The sequence below is a fragment of the Phasianus colchicus genome, unplaced genomic scaffold (assembly GCF_987193195.1).
Source record: "Phasianus colchicus unplaced genomic scaffold, bPhaCol1.hap1.1 HAP1_SCAFFOLD_56, whole genome shotgun sequence".
NCBI lineage: Eukaryota > Metazoa > Chordata > Aves > Galliformes > Phasianidae > Phasianus > Phasianus colchicus.
This window is the reverse complement of record NW_028325233.1, coordinates 386,211-402,072: the sequence shown is the minus strand read 5'-3', so window position 1 is coordinate 402,072 and position 15,862 is coordinate 386,211. Positions and strand designations below refer to the sequence as shown.

The 15,862-nt window shown below is 44.8% G+C and overlaps 2 protein-coding genes across 2 annotated transcripts; both read right to left on the bottom strand.

Annotated features, from left to right (window-relative positions):
* Positions 1-306: 306 nt before the first annotated feature.
* Positions 307-2,636, bottom strand: LOC149911839 (uncharacterized). Its single transcript, XM_090133243.1, has one exon. It carries the CDS (start codon positions 2,037-2,039, stop codon positions 1,194-1,196), a length of 846 nt encoding a protein of 281 aa, XP_089989369.1. The 5' UTR covers positions 2,040-2,636; the 3' UTR covers positions 307-1,193.
* Positions 2,637-4,257: 1,621 nt separating this feature from the next.
* Positions 4,258-6,587, bottom strand: LOC149911838 (uncharacterized). The gene has a single exon (XM_090133244.1). The coding sequence runs from the start codon at positions 5,988-5,990 to the stop codon at positions 5,145-5,147; it is 846 nt and encodes a 281-aa protein (XP_089989370.1). The 5' UTR covers positions 5,991-6,587; the 3' UTR covers positions 4,258-5,144.
* Between the last annotated feature and the right edge of the window lie 9,275 nt (positions 6,588-15,862).

The following is a 15,862-nucleotide window of genomic DNA, read 5'->3' as shown; positions in this document are numbered from 1 at the left end:
TGCAGCCCAACTTTCTGCAACCTGGAAATAAATCCCCAAGGGCCCCATTCTGTGCTAATCTCTAACTGCTTTGAAAGAAGTCTTCAACTTTTATATATTCTGATATATTGATTTTGTACAAATCTTAGTGATTTTTCAACAGATGCTTTTAGAGTGCTCATGATTGTGCCTTTGGGCTAATAGAAAATTAATAGTTGAGGAACTTTGCATGCCAGATAGAACTAGGGGCATTATTACTTACTGAGCCTCGAGAAACAACAACCTGCAGAAAAAGGGTGATGAATGCAATAGGCAGTGCCAGCAGGGCGTCCCCTGCTTCAAGGTGCACTTTTCCTCTCTCACCCACCACAGATTCTCTCTTTCTTTTGTTCTTCTCAGGGTCCAAAGAGTATTTTCCATTTGTACACTGCATCCGCATGGCCAGTGCGTGATACAGAGGCCAAATGGAACATCTGCTTGCAGAATAAACTATCAAGGTTAACTCTCTTAGCGTGTGCCTTTGTCTCAGGTGCTGCATGATCATATTTTAAATTCCCGAATAGTGGGATGAAAGAGAGTTAATCATTCTATAATATAAGGTCATCCCTTTGCTTGGGATTCCTTTCCAGGTTTTGTCTTAGCACTACCAATACATTAAAATAGCTATCTCCATAGATTTCAGCATTAGTAACATTAAATCCTGTTAATTCACATTCAATCTATTACTAAAAAAAAATTAAAAATAAATAAAAACCACACAACAACGGTTACTACTCTGCTGTTTGAAATACAACAAGTTACAAAGCAAAACCAAATAATAAGAAGCACACAATCCCAATCACTATGAGTTCATGGTCGTTTCAAGCCTGGTTTCAGTCTTTCTCATCGTTTCGCATCCTGACACCGTTCTTTTTGTGGGTTCCGTGAGCTGCAATGGGAGTATGCACAACCATTCCCCGCAATATAGACCGCAATGATTCTATAAGTTCATTTGGAATGCTGACTATGGGCTGTAGCCACTGCAGGGCTCCTAGTAATTTTTGGGTGTCGTTTTAAGTCCTTATGTCTGTCTTCAATTGAAGCTTTTGCGGCATGACGATTTTATCATTTAATATCAGTCTGAGATATTTCCAGGGGGACGTATGCTGGATCTTTTCTGGTGCTATCACTAGTCCTTTGCTGCCAGTGTTTCATGCAGGAGTGTCATCTGTTGCTCAGCGTGTGTGGACTTCTGACGCTCGCAAAGGTGCAAGAGCTGCCATTACCTGCGACTGACTAGCTTGTGCCTGGGCTTTTAATCCCTCACCCAGATCTGCCATTGCCTTCACTAATAATGCTTGTGGACCACTAGGTATATTTGATATTCGCTCTAGTGCTTCTTCTATTGTCCATCCACTAGTCAATGTGTTTAAAACTCCCCGAGTTGTAGAATTGCAATTTTGTAATGCACATTGTTTTAACATAGCTCCCTTCATGTATTCAGGTACCCCTGCAGCCTCTATAGCTGTCGCTATCCTATCAATAAAGCTCCCGATATCCTCACTCCTTCCTTGCTGGATTCCCATGCATGAGGGGAGTCCACCTGGTGCCCTAATTCTGGACATGGCCTGCCTAGCCAATTGCATAGATTCTCTCAATTTGTCCGGACCTAAGAGGGCTTGAGTCTCCGTCCTCACGTATGGTCCCAGCCCTAGTAGTTCATCAAGTGTTACCCCATGCAGCGGATCTCCTGGCTGCCTCTGAATCATCACACTCTGCTGGCACAGATCTTGCCAGTGAGCAATAAACAGCAATAACTGATGCTGAGTAAATATCAACTTTGCTACTCCCCTTATGTCTGCTTGTAGCAATATTTGTGAACCCCAGATAAAATCCAACATTTGCTTCACTGGCTCACCCGTGACTCCACACTGGCTAACTGGAGCCCTCAGCTGTGACAATAATTTCCAGTCTAATGCTGATATGGTTGCCTGCATTCCTCCTGCAGCCAAAGGAGTATAGGTCACAGGGCACGCCAATTCCTGCACCGCCGCCGCCCCTTCACCATCCCGCTGCTCCATGCATGCTTTCGCTATGCTCGCCCATGCCTCTCTGCGCTCTCTTGCGATTGCCTCCGCCAGGGCACTTTCTGCCCCAGGGACCGGCTCATCGCCTTGCTTTTCTAGGGCAGTTGCTGAAGGGGTTAATGGTTCCACAAGGCGCGGTTGGAACAGTCATTGGCTCCCAGCCGGTGGCTGGAGCATTTACTGGCTCTGAGCCCACAGCCCGTTCGGCTGGGATAACGATTGTGCTTACGGCAGGAGGAACTGCTGGCGGCCAATTCCCGTAACCCTCATTTCGCTGGTGTGCCCCCACAACTTGTTGAGCTGCCCTTTTCTCACCCTGACTCTGAAGCAATTCATTATGAACTGCCTTCCATAACTTCCCCAGTTTCCTTGCCACTTTACTGTCCTCTATCGTAGCCTCCCACAACACATCTCCAAACTTCCACCACTCACTCAGCTCATGGACTGAATGAGGGTTAACAAGCAAACCCCGGCTCTGACCATAGGCCAATAATCCAGGGAGCCCTTTTTTAAGATCTATTCCTTTTATCCCACGCTCTTCTAAAAAGCGAGTAAATAATTGATAAGCTGCTTCCCTTTCCATACCTAAGTTTCAGCGCTGTTGCAGCCTTGCAAAGTCCGGCAGCCCGTATCGGTCAGGTCTCACAGAGTGTCCTGAGGCGCGGCACCTCTTCTTTCTCGGAGTGCTTTCGCCGTCCCCGCTGCTTAGGGACCCGAACTTCCTACGCCGCTCGTCTGGTTCTATCCAACGGGTATCACGTCGGGGTCACCATTAGTCGAAGCTCGGCGGGAGACAAACACACGACCACAGAATTGATCAGAAAGTCTCAACTTTAATCAGAAGGTTGCGTGCATTTATGTTGGCGCTAATGAAGCTCATACACATTGCAAAGCCCGAGCTCCTGATAGGCTCTTCAGCTACTTGTTGCCCCAGCCCTTCTTTGTACTTTTTGTGATTAGACCATGCCATTCATCTTTCTTATTTCTACATTCTCCTACCTTCCTACACATCCTGTTAGTTTGCTCAAGGACTCTCTCCTCGTTAGCCTTGTTTACATCCTGTTACATTGCTCAAGGACTCTCGTCTCACTAGCCGAATACTGTCTGTGTGGCCTTTCTCAGCCAGCCAGGTCTCAATCACGCTCTCCACACTTCCCCTGTTTTCTTTTTGGTCACCTAGGCTAGCTCCTACTAGCTTATCAATTGCTCGGTGTATTAAGCGCTGTAGACAAGAGAACACACATGGCACCACCAACAGTAACACAATTAACACCCCCAGTATCATAAGCATGAATCGTATGATGTCTCGAAACCAGGGACCAATTCCTAGCCCACGGAGCCAGTCCTCTAACCCCAAACCCTCTTCTTCCTGCAAATGGCTGGTGAGGGGCTGTAGCTTAGCTATTTGTTGGTGTATTGATGACGAGTGTTCCGTGAGGTTCATGCAGCACATTCCATCAAAGTCCTCACATCCGTGCCCATGAGCCAGCAGTAAAAAGTCTATAGCGGCGTGATTTTGCAGCGTGGCATGTCTGACTGAATCTGTATCTACCAACAATTCCTCTAATACCCTTGAAGTGGCATTTGTCTGCTTAGCCAATCAGAGCCGTGAGATGTTCTTTCTTCTTCTGAAGGTGTCCTTGGTTCTCACGCCACTTATCTTGCTCCGCAGCTGCTGCTCCATGCAGTTTTTTCTTACGTTCCCACATTTCCCCCTTTTTTGTTTATTAGCAAACTTCTACCATACTATAAAATAATAACACTAATTATATTAATAATACAATCATTATAACTCAATCAAGGCCTCCATTGACAATACTATAAGTGTGAGAAAGGAAACAAGGCAAACATAACATCATGACAAGAAATACTGTTAACCTACTAAAAAGAACAAACGTGTTTGGTCTGCAGCCCAACTTTCTGCAACCTGGAAATAAATCCCCAAGGGCCCCATTCTGTGCTAATCTCTAACTGCTTTGAAAGAAGTCTTCAACTTTTATATATTCTGATATATTGATTTTGTACAAATCTTAGTGATTTTTCAACAGATGCTTTTAGAGTGCTCATGATTGTGCCTTTGGGCTAATAGAAAATTAATAGTTGAGGAACTTTGCATGCCAGATAGAACTAGGGGCATTATTACTTACTGAGCCTCGAGAAACAACAACCTGCAGAAAAAGGGTGATGAATGCAATAGGCAGTGCCAGCAGGGCGTCCCCTGCTTCAAGGTGCACTTTTCCTCTCTCACCCACCACAGATTCTCTCTTTCTTTTGTTCTTCTCAGGGTCCAAAGAGTATTTTCCATTTGTACACTGCATCCGCATGGCCAGTGCGTGATACAGAGGCCAAATGGAACATCTGCTTGCAGAATAAACTATCAAGGTTAACTCTCTTAGCGTGTGCCTTTGTCTCAGGTGCTGCATGATCATATTTTAAATTCCCGAATAGTGGGATGAAAGAGAGTTAATCATTCTATAATATAAGGTCATCCCTTTGCTTGGGATTCCTTTCCAGGTTTTGTCTTAGCACTACCAATACATTAAAATAGCTATCTCCATAGATTTCAGCATTAGTAACATTAAATCCTGTTAATTCACATTCAATCTATTACTAAAAAAAAATTAAAAATAAATAAAAACCACACAACAACGGTTACTACTCTGCTGTTTGAAATACAACAAGTTACAAAGCAAAACCAAATAATAAGAAGCACACAATCCCAATCACTATGAGTTCATGGTCGTTTCAAGCCTGGTTTCAGTCTTTCTCATCGTTTCGCATCCTGACACCGTTCTTTTTGTGGGTTCCGTGAGCTGCAATGGGAGTATGCACAACCATTCCCCGCAATATAGACCGCAATGATTCTATAAGTTCATTTGGAATGCTGACTATGGGCTGTAGCCACTGCAGGGCTCCTAGTAATTTTTGGGTGTCGTTTTAAGTCCTTATGTCTGTCTTCAATTGAAGCTTTTGCGGCATGACGATTTTATCATTTAATATCAGTCTGAGATATTTCCAGGGGGACGTATGCTGGATCTTTTCTGGTGCTATCACTAGTCCTTTGCTGCCAGTGTTTCATGCAGGAGTGTCATCTGTTGCTCAGCGTGTGTGGACTTCTGACGCTCGCAAAGGTGCAAGAGCTGCCATTACCTGCGACTGACTAGCTTGTGCCTGGGCTTTTAATCCCTCACCCAGATCTGCCATTGCCTTCACTAATAATGCTTGTGGACCACTAGGTATATTTGATATTCGCTCTAGTGCTTCTTCTATTGTCCATCCACTAGTCAATGTGTTTAAAACTCCCCGAGTTGTAGAATTGCAATTTTGTAATGCACATTGTTTTAACATAGCTCCCTTCATGTATTCAGGTACCCCTGCAGCCTCTATAGCTGTCGCTATCCTATCAATAAAGCTCCCGATATCCTCACTCCTTCCTTGCTGGATTCCCATGCATGAGGGGAGTCCACCTGGTGCCCTAATTCTGGACATGGCCTGCCTAGCCAATTGCATAGATTCTCTCAATTTGTCCGGACCTAAGAGGGCTTGAGTCTCCGTCCTCACGTATGGTCCCAGCCCTAGTAGTTCATCAAGTGTTACCCCATGCAGCGGATCTCCTGGCTGCCTCTGAATCATCACACTCTGCTGGCACAGATCTTGCCAGTGAGCAATAAACAGCAATAACTGATGCTGAGTAAATATCAACTTTGCTACTCCCCTTATGTCTGCTTGTAGCAATATTTGTGAACCCCAGATAAAATCCAACATTTGCTTCACTGGCTCACCCGTGACTCCACACTGGCTAACTGGAGCCCTCAGCTGTGACAATAATTTCCAGTCTAATGCTGATATGGTTGCCTGCATTCCTCCTGCAGCCAAAGGAGTATAGGTCACAGGGCACGCCAATTCCTGCACCGCCGCCGCCCCTTCACCATCCCGCTGCTCCATGCATGCTTTCGCTATGCTCGCCCATGCCTCTCTGCGCTCTCTTGCGATTGCCTCCGCCAGGGCACTTTCTGCCCCAGGGACCGGCTCATCGCCTTGCTTTTCTAGGGCAGTTGCTGAAGGGGTTAATGGTTCCACAAGGCGCGGTTGGAACAGTCATTGGCTCCCAGCCGGTGGCTGGAGCATTTACTGGCTCTGAGCCCACAGCCCGTTCGGCTGGGATAACGATTGTGCTTACGGCAGGAGGAACTGCTGGCGGCCAATTCCCGTAACCCTCATTTCGCTGGTGTGCCCCCACAACTTGTTGAGCTGCCCTTTTCTCACCCTGACTCTGAAGCAATTCATTATGAACTGCCTTCCATAACTTCCCCAGTTTCCTTGCCACTTTACTGTCCTCTATCGTAGCCTCCCACAACACATCTCCAAACTTCCACCACTCACTCAGCTCATGGACTGAATGAGGGTTAACAAGCAAACCCCGGCTCTGACCATAGGCCAATAATCCAGGGAGCCCTTTTTTAAGATCTATTCCTTTTATCCCACGCTCTTCTAAAAAGCGAGTAAATAATTGATAAGCTGCTTCCCTTTCCATACCTAAGTTTCAGCGCTGTTGCAGCCTTGCAAAGTCCGGCAGCCCGTATCGGTCAGGTCTCACAGAGTGTCCTGAGGCGCGGCACCTCTTCTTTCTCGGAGTGCTTTCGCCGTCCCCGCTGCTTAGGGACCCGAACTTCCTACGCCGCTCGTCTGGTTCTATCCAACGGGTATCACGTCGGGGTCACCATTAGTCGAAGCTCGGCGGGAGACAAACACACGACCACAGAATTGATCAGAAAGTCTCAACTTTAATCAGAAGGTTGCGTGCATTTATGTTGGCGCTAATGAAGCTCATACACATTGCAAAGCCCGAGCTCCTGATAGGCTCTTCAGCTACTTGTTGCCCCAGCCCTTCTTTGTACTTTTTGTGATTAGACCATGCCATTCATCTTTCTTATTTCTACATTCTCCTACCTTCCTACACATCCTGTTAGTTTGCTCAAGGACTCTCTCCTCGTTAGCCTTGTTTACATCCTGTTACATTGCTCAAGGACTCTCGTCTCACTAGCCGAATACTGTCTGTGTGGCCTTTCTCAGCCAGCCAGGTCTCAATCACGCTCTCCACACCCACATTGTTCAGAACATTGAAAATCTACTGCAGTTTTGTGAGAAAGAATTTGTTAGGTAATTCAGTAATTATGTTTCTAAAACATGCCGCTAACATATACAGTATTTTACTTCTTAGATCAACAAGGATAAGTTACAGAATACAAATGCATTATGTTCTACTTCTTCAAACCAATTGCTACTTTTTAATATCAAATGCAGAACCAACATTCCCTTCCCTTCCTTTCCCTTCCCTTCTCCCCTTTTTTTCCCTTCTTCCCTTTTTTTCCTGTTTTTCCATTTCCCTCCCCCCTCTCCCTCCCCCCTCCCCCCTCTCCCTCCCTCCCTCCCTCCCTTTCTTCCCATTCCTCCCTCGCTCCCTCCCTCCCTATCAGCCTGGCTCTCACGCTGTTGTCCAGATGCCCGTCTTCCTTTTCCCACACCTCCATGCTCTGCCCACATCCCCCTGTTTGGCTGCATCTCCCTGCGGATGTCCCACCCCACAGCCCCACTCACAGCCGCCATCCCCGGAGCTCTGCCCGCCCCCAGTCGCTCCCCCACCTCCCCAGGAGATCCCTGAGGGCTCTCCGTTCCCCCCCCACCCTTCTTCGCCCCCCGCTGCCCCTCGAACCCCACTCGGGCTTCAGGCCGTGCGTGCAGGCCGCGCTGCCACGGCGACAGCGCGCCCTCCCTCCTTGCGGCGCGGGAAGCCGTCCCCGCGGCGACAGCGCATGCGCGGCGGCGTCTCCATAGCGACAGCGCCCCGGCGCGTCCGTTGCTCGAGCGACGTGCCGTCCCCGCTCCCCGCGGAGTGACGTCATCACGCGGCGACCCGAGGACGCGGCCATGCGGAAGCGGAGCGGGGCCCCGCGCTGCTCCAGCGCCGCGGCGCAGCCCCGGACTCCGAGCGCCGCCTCAGCTTCTACGAGTGGGTGTTCGGGGGCGGCGGGGGCACCGGGGGCATCGGGGCTGGGGCCGTCCTGTCTTGGCCGCATGGGTCCTCTGCTGCTCAGGGCCTCTGCTCGGCGGCGGGAGGTGCCCTGTGCCCCCCGCCCTTCCCCCCCACCCACAGTGTTTCACTGCCTTCCCCCCACACCCATCCCCCCCGCCGCGGGTCGCCCACAACCTCCCGAGTCCCTCAGTCTGACCGCTGGGCTTACGCTCTCCCCCCCCGTACCCCGCCTCCACTTCCCCCATTCTCATCGCTGGAGTCTTCTTCTACCCGTCCCCTCAGTTCCTCCGTCACTGTCTGCCCCTGTTCCCCATTCTGACCCCCAGGGTTCCGTGTCTGTCTGTCTCCCACTCTGATCCCTTGTGTCCCCAATCTCGCCCCCCCACGAGTCTTCCCGTTTTCTCCCCTAGATTTTGTCTGCTCCCCGTCCCTTCTATCTGACCCCCAGAATTCCCTGTCCCCTCAAGTTCCCCTGCTCCAATTCCCCCATTCTGATCCATAGAGTCTCCTACCATTCCCCAGTCCCCTCAATTTACCCCGCAGGGTCCCCTGTCTTCCCTTCCTCCCCCCGCTCCTCACCCCATTTCTGACCCCTACAGTCCCCTGTACCCCCATGCCCTCCTCCCTGCCCTCTGGAGTCCCTTTCCCCTATGTTGGCCCCCAATTTCCCCCAACTGGACCCCCTTCATGTCCCAAAGAAGCCCCCCCCACAACCTCCAATTCTCCCCTCCCACCCCTCCCTCCACCCCAGACCCCCTTTCCACTCACGTGGTCAGCCTTGTTCTCCTCTTTTCATTCCCCTCACTCTCTTCCCCCAGACTCCCTTTCCACCCCACAGAAGCTCCACACAACTCTCCAGTTTCCCTCTTCCACCTCTCCCTCCATCCCCAGCCTCACTAGCTCATTTCTCCCCCTCCCACCCCCCGCTGAACCCTCCTTATCCTCCCTTGGAATCATGCAGAAGGATCTGCAGGAGAAGTCCTAGAGAGGTTTGGGTGCATCCAGGGGGTTCAGGACTCAACCAGAAGAGTCTGGAGATGTCCCAGGTGGGTTTTGGGTGTCCAGGGCATCCCCAGGTTGATCCCGTGGGCCCCTGGAAGGATCTGTGAGCTCCCACTATGTGTCCAGGAGCACTGAGAAGTCCCTGGGCTGATCTGAAGATGGTCCCAGTTGAGTCTGGTACGGTCCAGAGAGTCCTCATAAGGGTCTGAGTGATCCTGGAGTCATCCAGAAGGTCTGGGGATGTCCCAGAGAGGACTTGGCGGGTCTGGGGGGTCCTCATGTTGATCCATGGGGTCCGTGGGTTCATCCAGAAGGGTCTGGAGATGTCCCAGAAGGATCCTGTAGGGTCCAGGGGGTCCCACGTGTGCCCAGGACATCCTCGGAGGCATTCAGAAGCAGCTCGAGGACTTCCCAGGGGAAGTGAGGACACCGCATCGTGGTGTCACATCCCCAAACTTGGGGACACTCCCAGAGCGTGAAGTTGGGGACAGCCCTATGTCATCCCCACAGTGGCACACCCGAAAGCTGCGAACAAACCTGTGTCATCCCAATGGTGTCCCACCCCGAAGTTGAGGACACCCCTACAGTGTCATGCCATGAAGCTGGGGACACCTCTCTGTCACTCGAATGGTGTCACACCCCAGCGTTGGGGCACCCCCACAGAGTCAAACCCCAGGGCCCCATCCAATCTAACCTTGAGCACCTCCAGGGATGCACGGGGCATCCGCAAGCTCTCTGGGCAGCTGTTCCAGCACCTCACTACTCTCATAGGAAAGAACTTCCCCCGGACATCCAACCTAAATCTTCCCTACCTCAACTTCAAACCATTTCCCCTTGTCCTGCTGTTATCTCCCCTTTCAAAGAGTGGACTCCTCCTGTTTGTAGGCTCCCTTTAGGTACTGAAAGGCTGCAATGAGCTCACCTCGCAGCCTTCTTTTCTCCAGGCTGAACAAGCCCAGCTCCCTCAGCCTGTCTTTGCAGCCCCCTGATCATCTTTGTGGCTCTCCTCTGGACCCTCTCCAACAGCTCTGTGTCTTTCTTGTCCTGGGGGCTCCAGGCCTGCACACAGTACTGCAGATGGGGCCTCGCAAGAGCAGAGTAGAGAGGGACAATCACCTCCCTGTCCCTGCTGGCCACCCCTCTTCTGATGGAGCCCAGGATCCCATTTGCTTTCCGAGCTGCAGGAGCAAGCAGCACTTGATGTGGGATTTGGATGTGGGATTGGGATTGAGATTAAGAATGGCACTGGGTTACAGACGTGGGATTGGGAGGTGGGACTGGGATATGGGATCGGGATTGGGATGTGGCTCGGGGTTGAGATTAAGATGTGGGATTGGGATGTGGGATATAGGATTAGTGATACGGGATTGGGATTGGAGATTGAGATTACGATGTGGGATGTAAAGAAATGTGCTCTGTTCACAGATGGATTGTGTCCTGTTGTGGGGAAGCGTTGCAGACGGAAAGCTGCTGTGTGGAGCCCCACACGACGAGCTGCAGAGGCGCTGAAGGAAAAGGAGAATCAAGGCAATGTGCAGAGGTAAAGGCTGTCCAGCTGGCCTCAGATGCTGCTGAACGGGAGAGGTGGCCAGTGCTCTATCTTTACACGACTCATGGATGGTGGCAAGTGCCTTATGGGGGTGGTTCCAGCAGTGGGAAGAAAACAACTGGTGGCCCAAATAGGGCTAAATCTATTTGGGTTGCTGAGCTGTGGAAAGACATTGCTGCCCAAACAAAGAATACGGGTGTAAAGGTGTGCCATGGCGATGCTCATGTGCTCAGCAGTCGGGCCAATGAAGGACAACAAAACAACCGTCAGGAAGATCAAGCTGCCAAAATTGAGGCTTCGTTTATTTTCCCTTGCTTTGCTTTGGTTTGCTCTTTTGTTCTTCCTTTTCACCTCTGCTTCACATTGCTTTGCATTGCTTTCTAGTTTTCTTTCTTTGCTTTGCTTTACTTTCTACTCTGCTTGTTCCCGCTTCTTCCCTTTGCTTTTGTTTTATCTTTTTTTTTAGTTTTTTAAATTTACTTTATGTTCTGTTGAGTCCTTTTTCCTTTTCTGACTCGTTTAACTCAAGCCTGTTCCCGTGCTTTCCTTCTGTGCTTGGCGCTGTTGCAGTTCTGTCTCAATGTCACGAGTACCTTTGCATTCCTTTGCACTGCTTTTTAGTTTTCTTTCTTTGCTTTGTTTTCCTTTCAGCTTTGCTGGTTCTCTTTCCTTTGCTTTTTTATTTTTTCTCACTGTTTTTTCGTTTACTCTTTTTAGCTTTAGTTAGGTTTTTTTTTTTTCCTTTCCCTTTCTCTGTTTGAATGCTTTACTTTGCCATGATATTGCATTCTATGGTTTTGATTTTTCTTTGCATGTCTTTTTTTTTTTTTTTTCTGTGCTTTTCTTCTGCTCTTTTTTTATTGCTTTATTTTTCTTTGTTTTTTAACCAAACATTTGTTTTGTTTGTTTCTTTTGTATTGTTTTGCTTTGGATGTTGTTGCTTTGCTTTGCTTTTTTTTCTCTTGTATTTTTACTAAAACATTTTAACATTTCTTTTATGTTGATTTGGATGTTGTTGGTTTTCTTTGCTTTCTTTTCCCGTTATTTTTCCTTACTGCGTTTTTCTCTTTGCTTTCCACTGTTTTCTTCATTTTGTCATTTTTTTTTCTTTGCATTTCTTTCTTCCCATTATTGTTCTTTTTCTATGAGAATTCCTTTTCATCTTCCTTCTTTTCAACAGATTTTTCTGTGCTATCTTTCACTTTGATTGCTTTTTTCTTTCTGTTCCTTTTTTTTGTTTTTCCATTCCCTTGGTTTCCTCTTTTGTTTTTGATTCCAAATTTGCTCATTGTTTTTTAGTTTTCTTTCTTTGCTTTGCTTTCATTGGCTTTCTTGTTTGCTCCTTCTCTTTTTTTTTCCTTTGCTCTGATTTTTTTTTTTTATATATATATATTTTTAACCTTGATTAAATTTTTTAGATTTCTTCCTTTCCTTCTTTCTCCCCTTCCTTGTCCCCATGCCTGCCTGCTTCCTCTTACATTGCCTTTACTTACCTGACATTAGTCCTCTGGATTCTTCATTTTTATCTTTCTTTCTTCTGTTGGTTGGTGTGGGTTCTTTTTGTTTCTGTTCCTTGTCTCTTTTTCCGCTGGGTCGCATTGGTTTGCTCTCGTTTGTTCACTTGATTTCGTTTTCTTTACTGCTTCTTTGCTTAGGTTTCCAAAGTTTTTTTCATTTTTATTTTTATTTTTATTTTTATTTTTATTTTTATTTTTTCCTTTGGTTTGCTTTCCGTTTTCTTGTTCTTTCTTTTCCTTGGCTTTTTGGTTTTCTTGTTTTGCTTTGCTTTTCCTACTTTCTACTTTGATTCTTCCCTTTTATTCTCTTTGCTCCCCTTTTTAATGTATTTGGCTTTTTTTTTTTTTTTTTTTTTTTTTTGCGTTCTCATTTAGCTGTTGTTTGCTGGCATTTTTTTTCCCCCGTCTTTGTCTGTATAAATCCTTTCATTCGCCATTGTATATTGTTGTCTTTGCTTTTTTTTTGTTTTTCCCTTTTTGGGTTTGCTTTGGATATTTTTGTTTCTTTTTTAGTTGTTGGATTTTTCTTTTTTATTATTGTTTTTCCTTTTTATCTTTTTTTCTCTTTACTGTGTCATTTTTGCCCATTTCTTTTTGCTTTTCTTTTTTTAATGCGTAGTTCTTTTTTTTCCTGTTTGTTTTTTCTTTTTTTTTTTTTTTTTCCTTCATTTTGTGTGTGTGTTCTATGGTAATTTTTGTATTGTGTGTTTTATTGTAACTTTTGTATTTGTGGTGTGCATTGTTGGTATTTGTATTCTGTTTTTTTTTTTGTTTTTGGTTTTTGATTTGTGATTTGTGCTCGTTTGGTTTCTTATTTTCTGTATTTGTGGTTTTTGTTTCGTTCCTTTTTGCTTTTTTGTTTCTATTTTATGCTTGTTTATTTTTTGCTTTTTTCTTTTTTCGTTTTTACATCTTTTTGTCTTTTTGTGCTTGTGTGGTTTTTGTGCTTTTGTTTTTTGCTTTTCTGTTTTTTATGATTAATTTTTGCTTTTCTTTTTAATTTTTTTCTGTTTATTTGTGGTTTTTGTTTTATGCTTGTGTGTTTTTGTTGCAATTTTTGTATGTTTGGTGTTTAGTTTGGGGGTTTTTAAATTTATGTTGGTTTTGCTTTTTATTTTCTTGGTTTTTTTTGTTTTTGTGTGTGTTTTTCTTTTTGTGCTTTTGTTGTTGTTGTTGTTTTTAATATTTCATTGTGTGTGTGTGTGTGTTTTCATTTTTTGTCCTTTTGTTCTTTTACATGTTTTGCCTGTTTTGTCTCTTTTTGTATTCTGGGTTTTTTTTTGAACCGTTGATTGTTCTTTTTTTTTAGGTTTTCTGTTTTCTTCCCTTTTTCTTTTTTCTTTGCCTTTTTATTTAGTTTTTACTTTTCTGTTTTGGTTTGCTTTCTTTTGTTGTTGCTTAGTTTTCTTACCTGTTGTTTTTTTTCCTTTGCTTTCCACTGTTCTCTTCACTTGGGTTGGATTTTCATGGCAGTTTCTTTCTTTCCATTTCTTTTCTCTTTTTCCTGAATATTCCTTTTCATTTTATTCTTTTTTCCATTGCTTTGCTCTCCTTTGCTCTTGGTTTTCCTTCCACCCTTTCCTTTGCATGGCCTTTCATTCTGCTTGCTTTACTTAGTTCTCTTTTATTCCCTTTCTTTTTCTTTTCTGTTTCTTTTTCCGTTTACTTCCTCTTGCATTAGTTTGCTTATTTTTTTTTGTTTGAATCCTTTGCTTTGCCATGATACAGCATTGTATGTCTTTGCCTTTTCTTTCCATTCCCTTTCGTAGTTTTGCTTTGATTTTTCTTAGTCTTTTTTTTCTCCTGCCTGTTTTTCTTTCGTTTTGTTAGTTATTATTTATTTTCTGCTGGGTATTTTGTTCCCTTGGATGTCATAGGCTTTGTTTGCTTTTTTTTCCACTTAGTTTTCCTACTGCTTTCTACTTTGCTGCTTCTCTTTTATTCCTGTTTGTTTTCTTTTTTCTTTTTCCTTTTTTTTTCCATGTACTCTCCTTAAATTTGTTAGCTTTTTTATTGTCTCAGGTGTTTCCTTGAATTCTTTGCTTTGCCATATTCTTGCAGTCTATGCCTTAGCTTTTTGTTTGTCCTTTTTTCCCTTGGTTTACTTTGCTACTTTTCTTTTCCTTTTCACATTTGTTTACTGCTCCTTTGGCTTTGCTTTCTGCTGTTTCTTTTCCTTTGTTGTTGGTTCTTTTTCTTTCCAGACCATGCCTTTGCATTATTTTTTTCTGTTCTAGAAGTATTTTCTTTTCTCCTCTTTTCAATGTAGTTTTTTTTGCATTCCATGAGCTCCTCTTTTTTTTTTTTTTTTTTTTTCTCATTACATTCTTCCTCCTTCCTTGTCCTCATGCCTGCCTGCTTCCTCTTACATTGCCTTTACTTACCTGACATTAGTCCTCTGGATTCTTCATTTTTATCTTTCCTTTGCTGACTTGTTTAACTCAAGCCAGCTCCCTCTGCTTTCCTCCTCTGCTTGGTGCTTCCTCAGTGGCTCAGCTGCCTTCCCGCCTCCTGGGTGTCCTTGCCTCATGCCTCGACATGGACTGGAGGCTTTCATCAGATGGCCGGCACATCCGTGCCCGGTAGCTACCCTTACCTCCTCCTCGGCATGACCACGAGCGCTTTCCCTTCCTCCAGAGAGATGGTTTGTCCTCATTAGCAGCCGCGGACTCCTGCACGGGCGCTAGCTGAGAAAGTGCATCTCTGGTGGAGGTCGCAGCATGCCCAGTAGCTACCCTTTCCTCCTCCCAGGCACGGATGGTTTGCTTCTGGCTGCACCACAGTCTCTTGTCATCTTTGCTGAGCCATCCAATTGAGGAGCAGATTTCTTTGCTCTTCTGTTGGTTGGTGTGGGTTCTTTTTGTTTCCGTTTCTTGTCTCTTTTTCCGCTGGGTCGCATTGGTTTGCTCTCGTTTGTTCACTTGATTTCGTTTTCTCTACTGCTTCTTTGCTTAGGTTTCCAAAGTTTATTTCATTTTTATTTTTATTTTTATTTTTATTTTTATTTTTATTTTTATTTTTATTTTTATTTTTATTTTTATTTTTTCCTTTGGTTTGCTTTCCGTTTTCTTGTTCTTTCTTTTCCTTGGCTTTTTGGTTTTCTTGTTTTGCTTTGCTTTTCCTACTTTCTACTTTGATTCTTCCCTTTTATTCTCTTTGCTCCCCTTTTTAATGTATTTGGCTTTTTTTTTTTTTTTTTTTTTTGCGTTCTCATTTAGCTGTTGTTTGCTGGCATTTTTTTTCCCCCGTCTTTGTCTGTATAAATCCTTTCATTCGCCATTGTATATTGTTGTCTTTGCTTTTTTTTTTGTTTTTCCCTTTTTGGGTTTGCTTTGGATATTTTTGTTTCTTTTTTAGTTGTTGGATTTTTCTTTTTTATTATTGTTTTTCCTTTTTATCTTTTTTTCTCTTTACTGTGTCATTTTTGCCCATTTCTTTTTGCTTTTCTTTTTTTAATGCGTAGTTCTTTTTTTTCCTGTTTGTTTTTTCTTTTTTTTTTTTTTTTTCCTTCATTTTGTGTGTGTGTTCTATGGTAATTTTTGTATTGTGTGTTTTATTGTAACTTTTGTATTTGTGGTGTGCATTGTTGGTATTTGTATTCTGTTTTTTTTTTTTGTTTTTGGTTTTTGATTTGTGATTTGTGCTCGTTTGGTTTCTTATTTTCTGTATTTGTGGTTTTTGTTTCGTTCCTTTTTGCTTTTTTGTTTCTATTTTA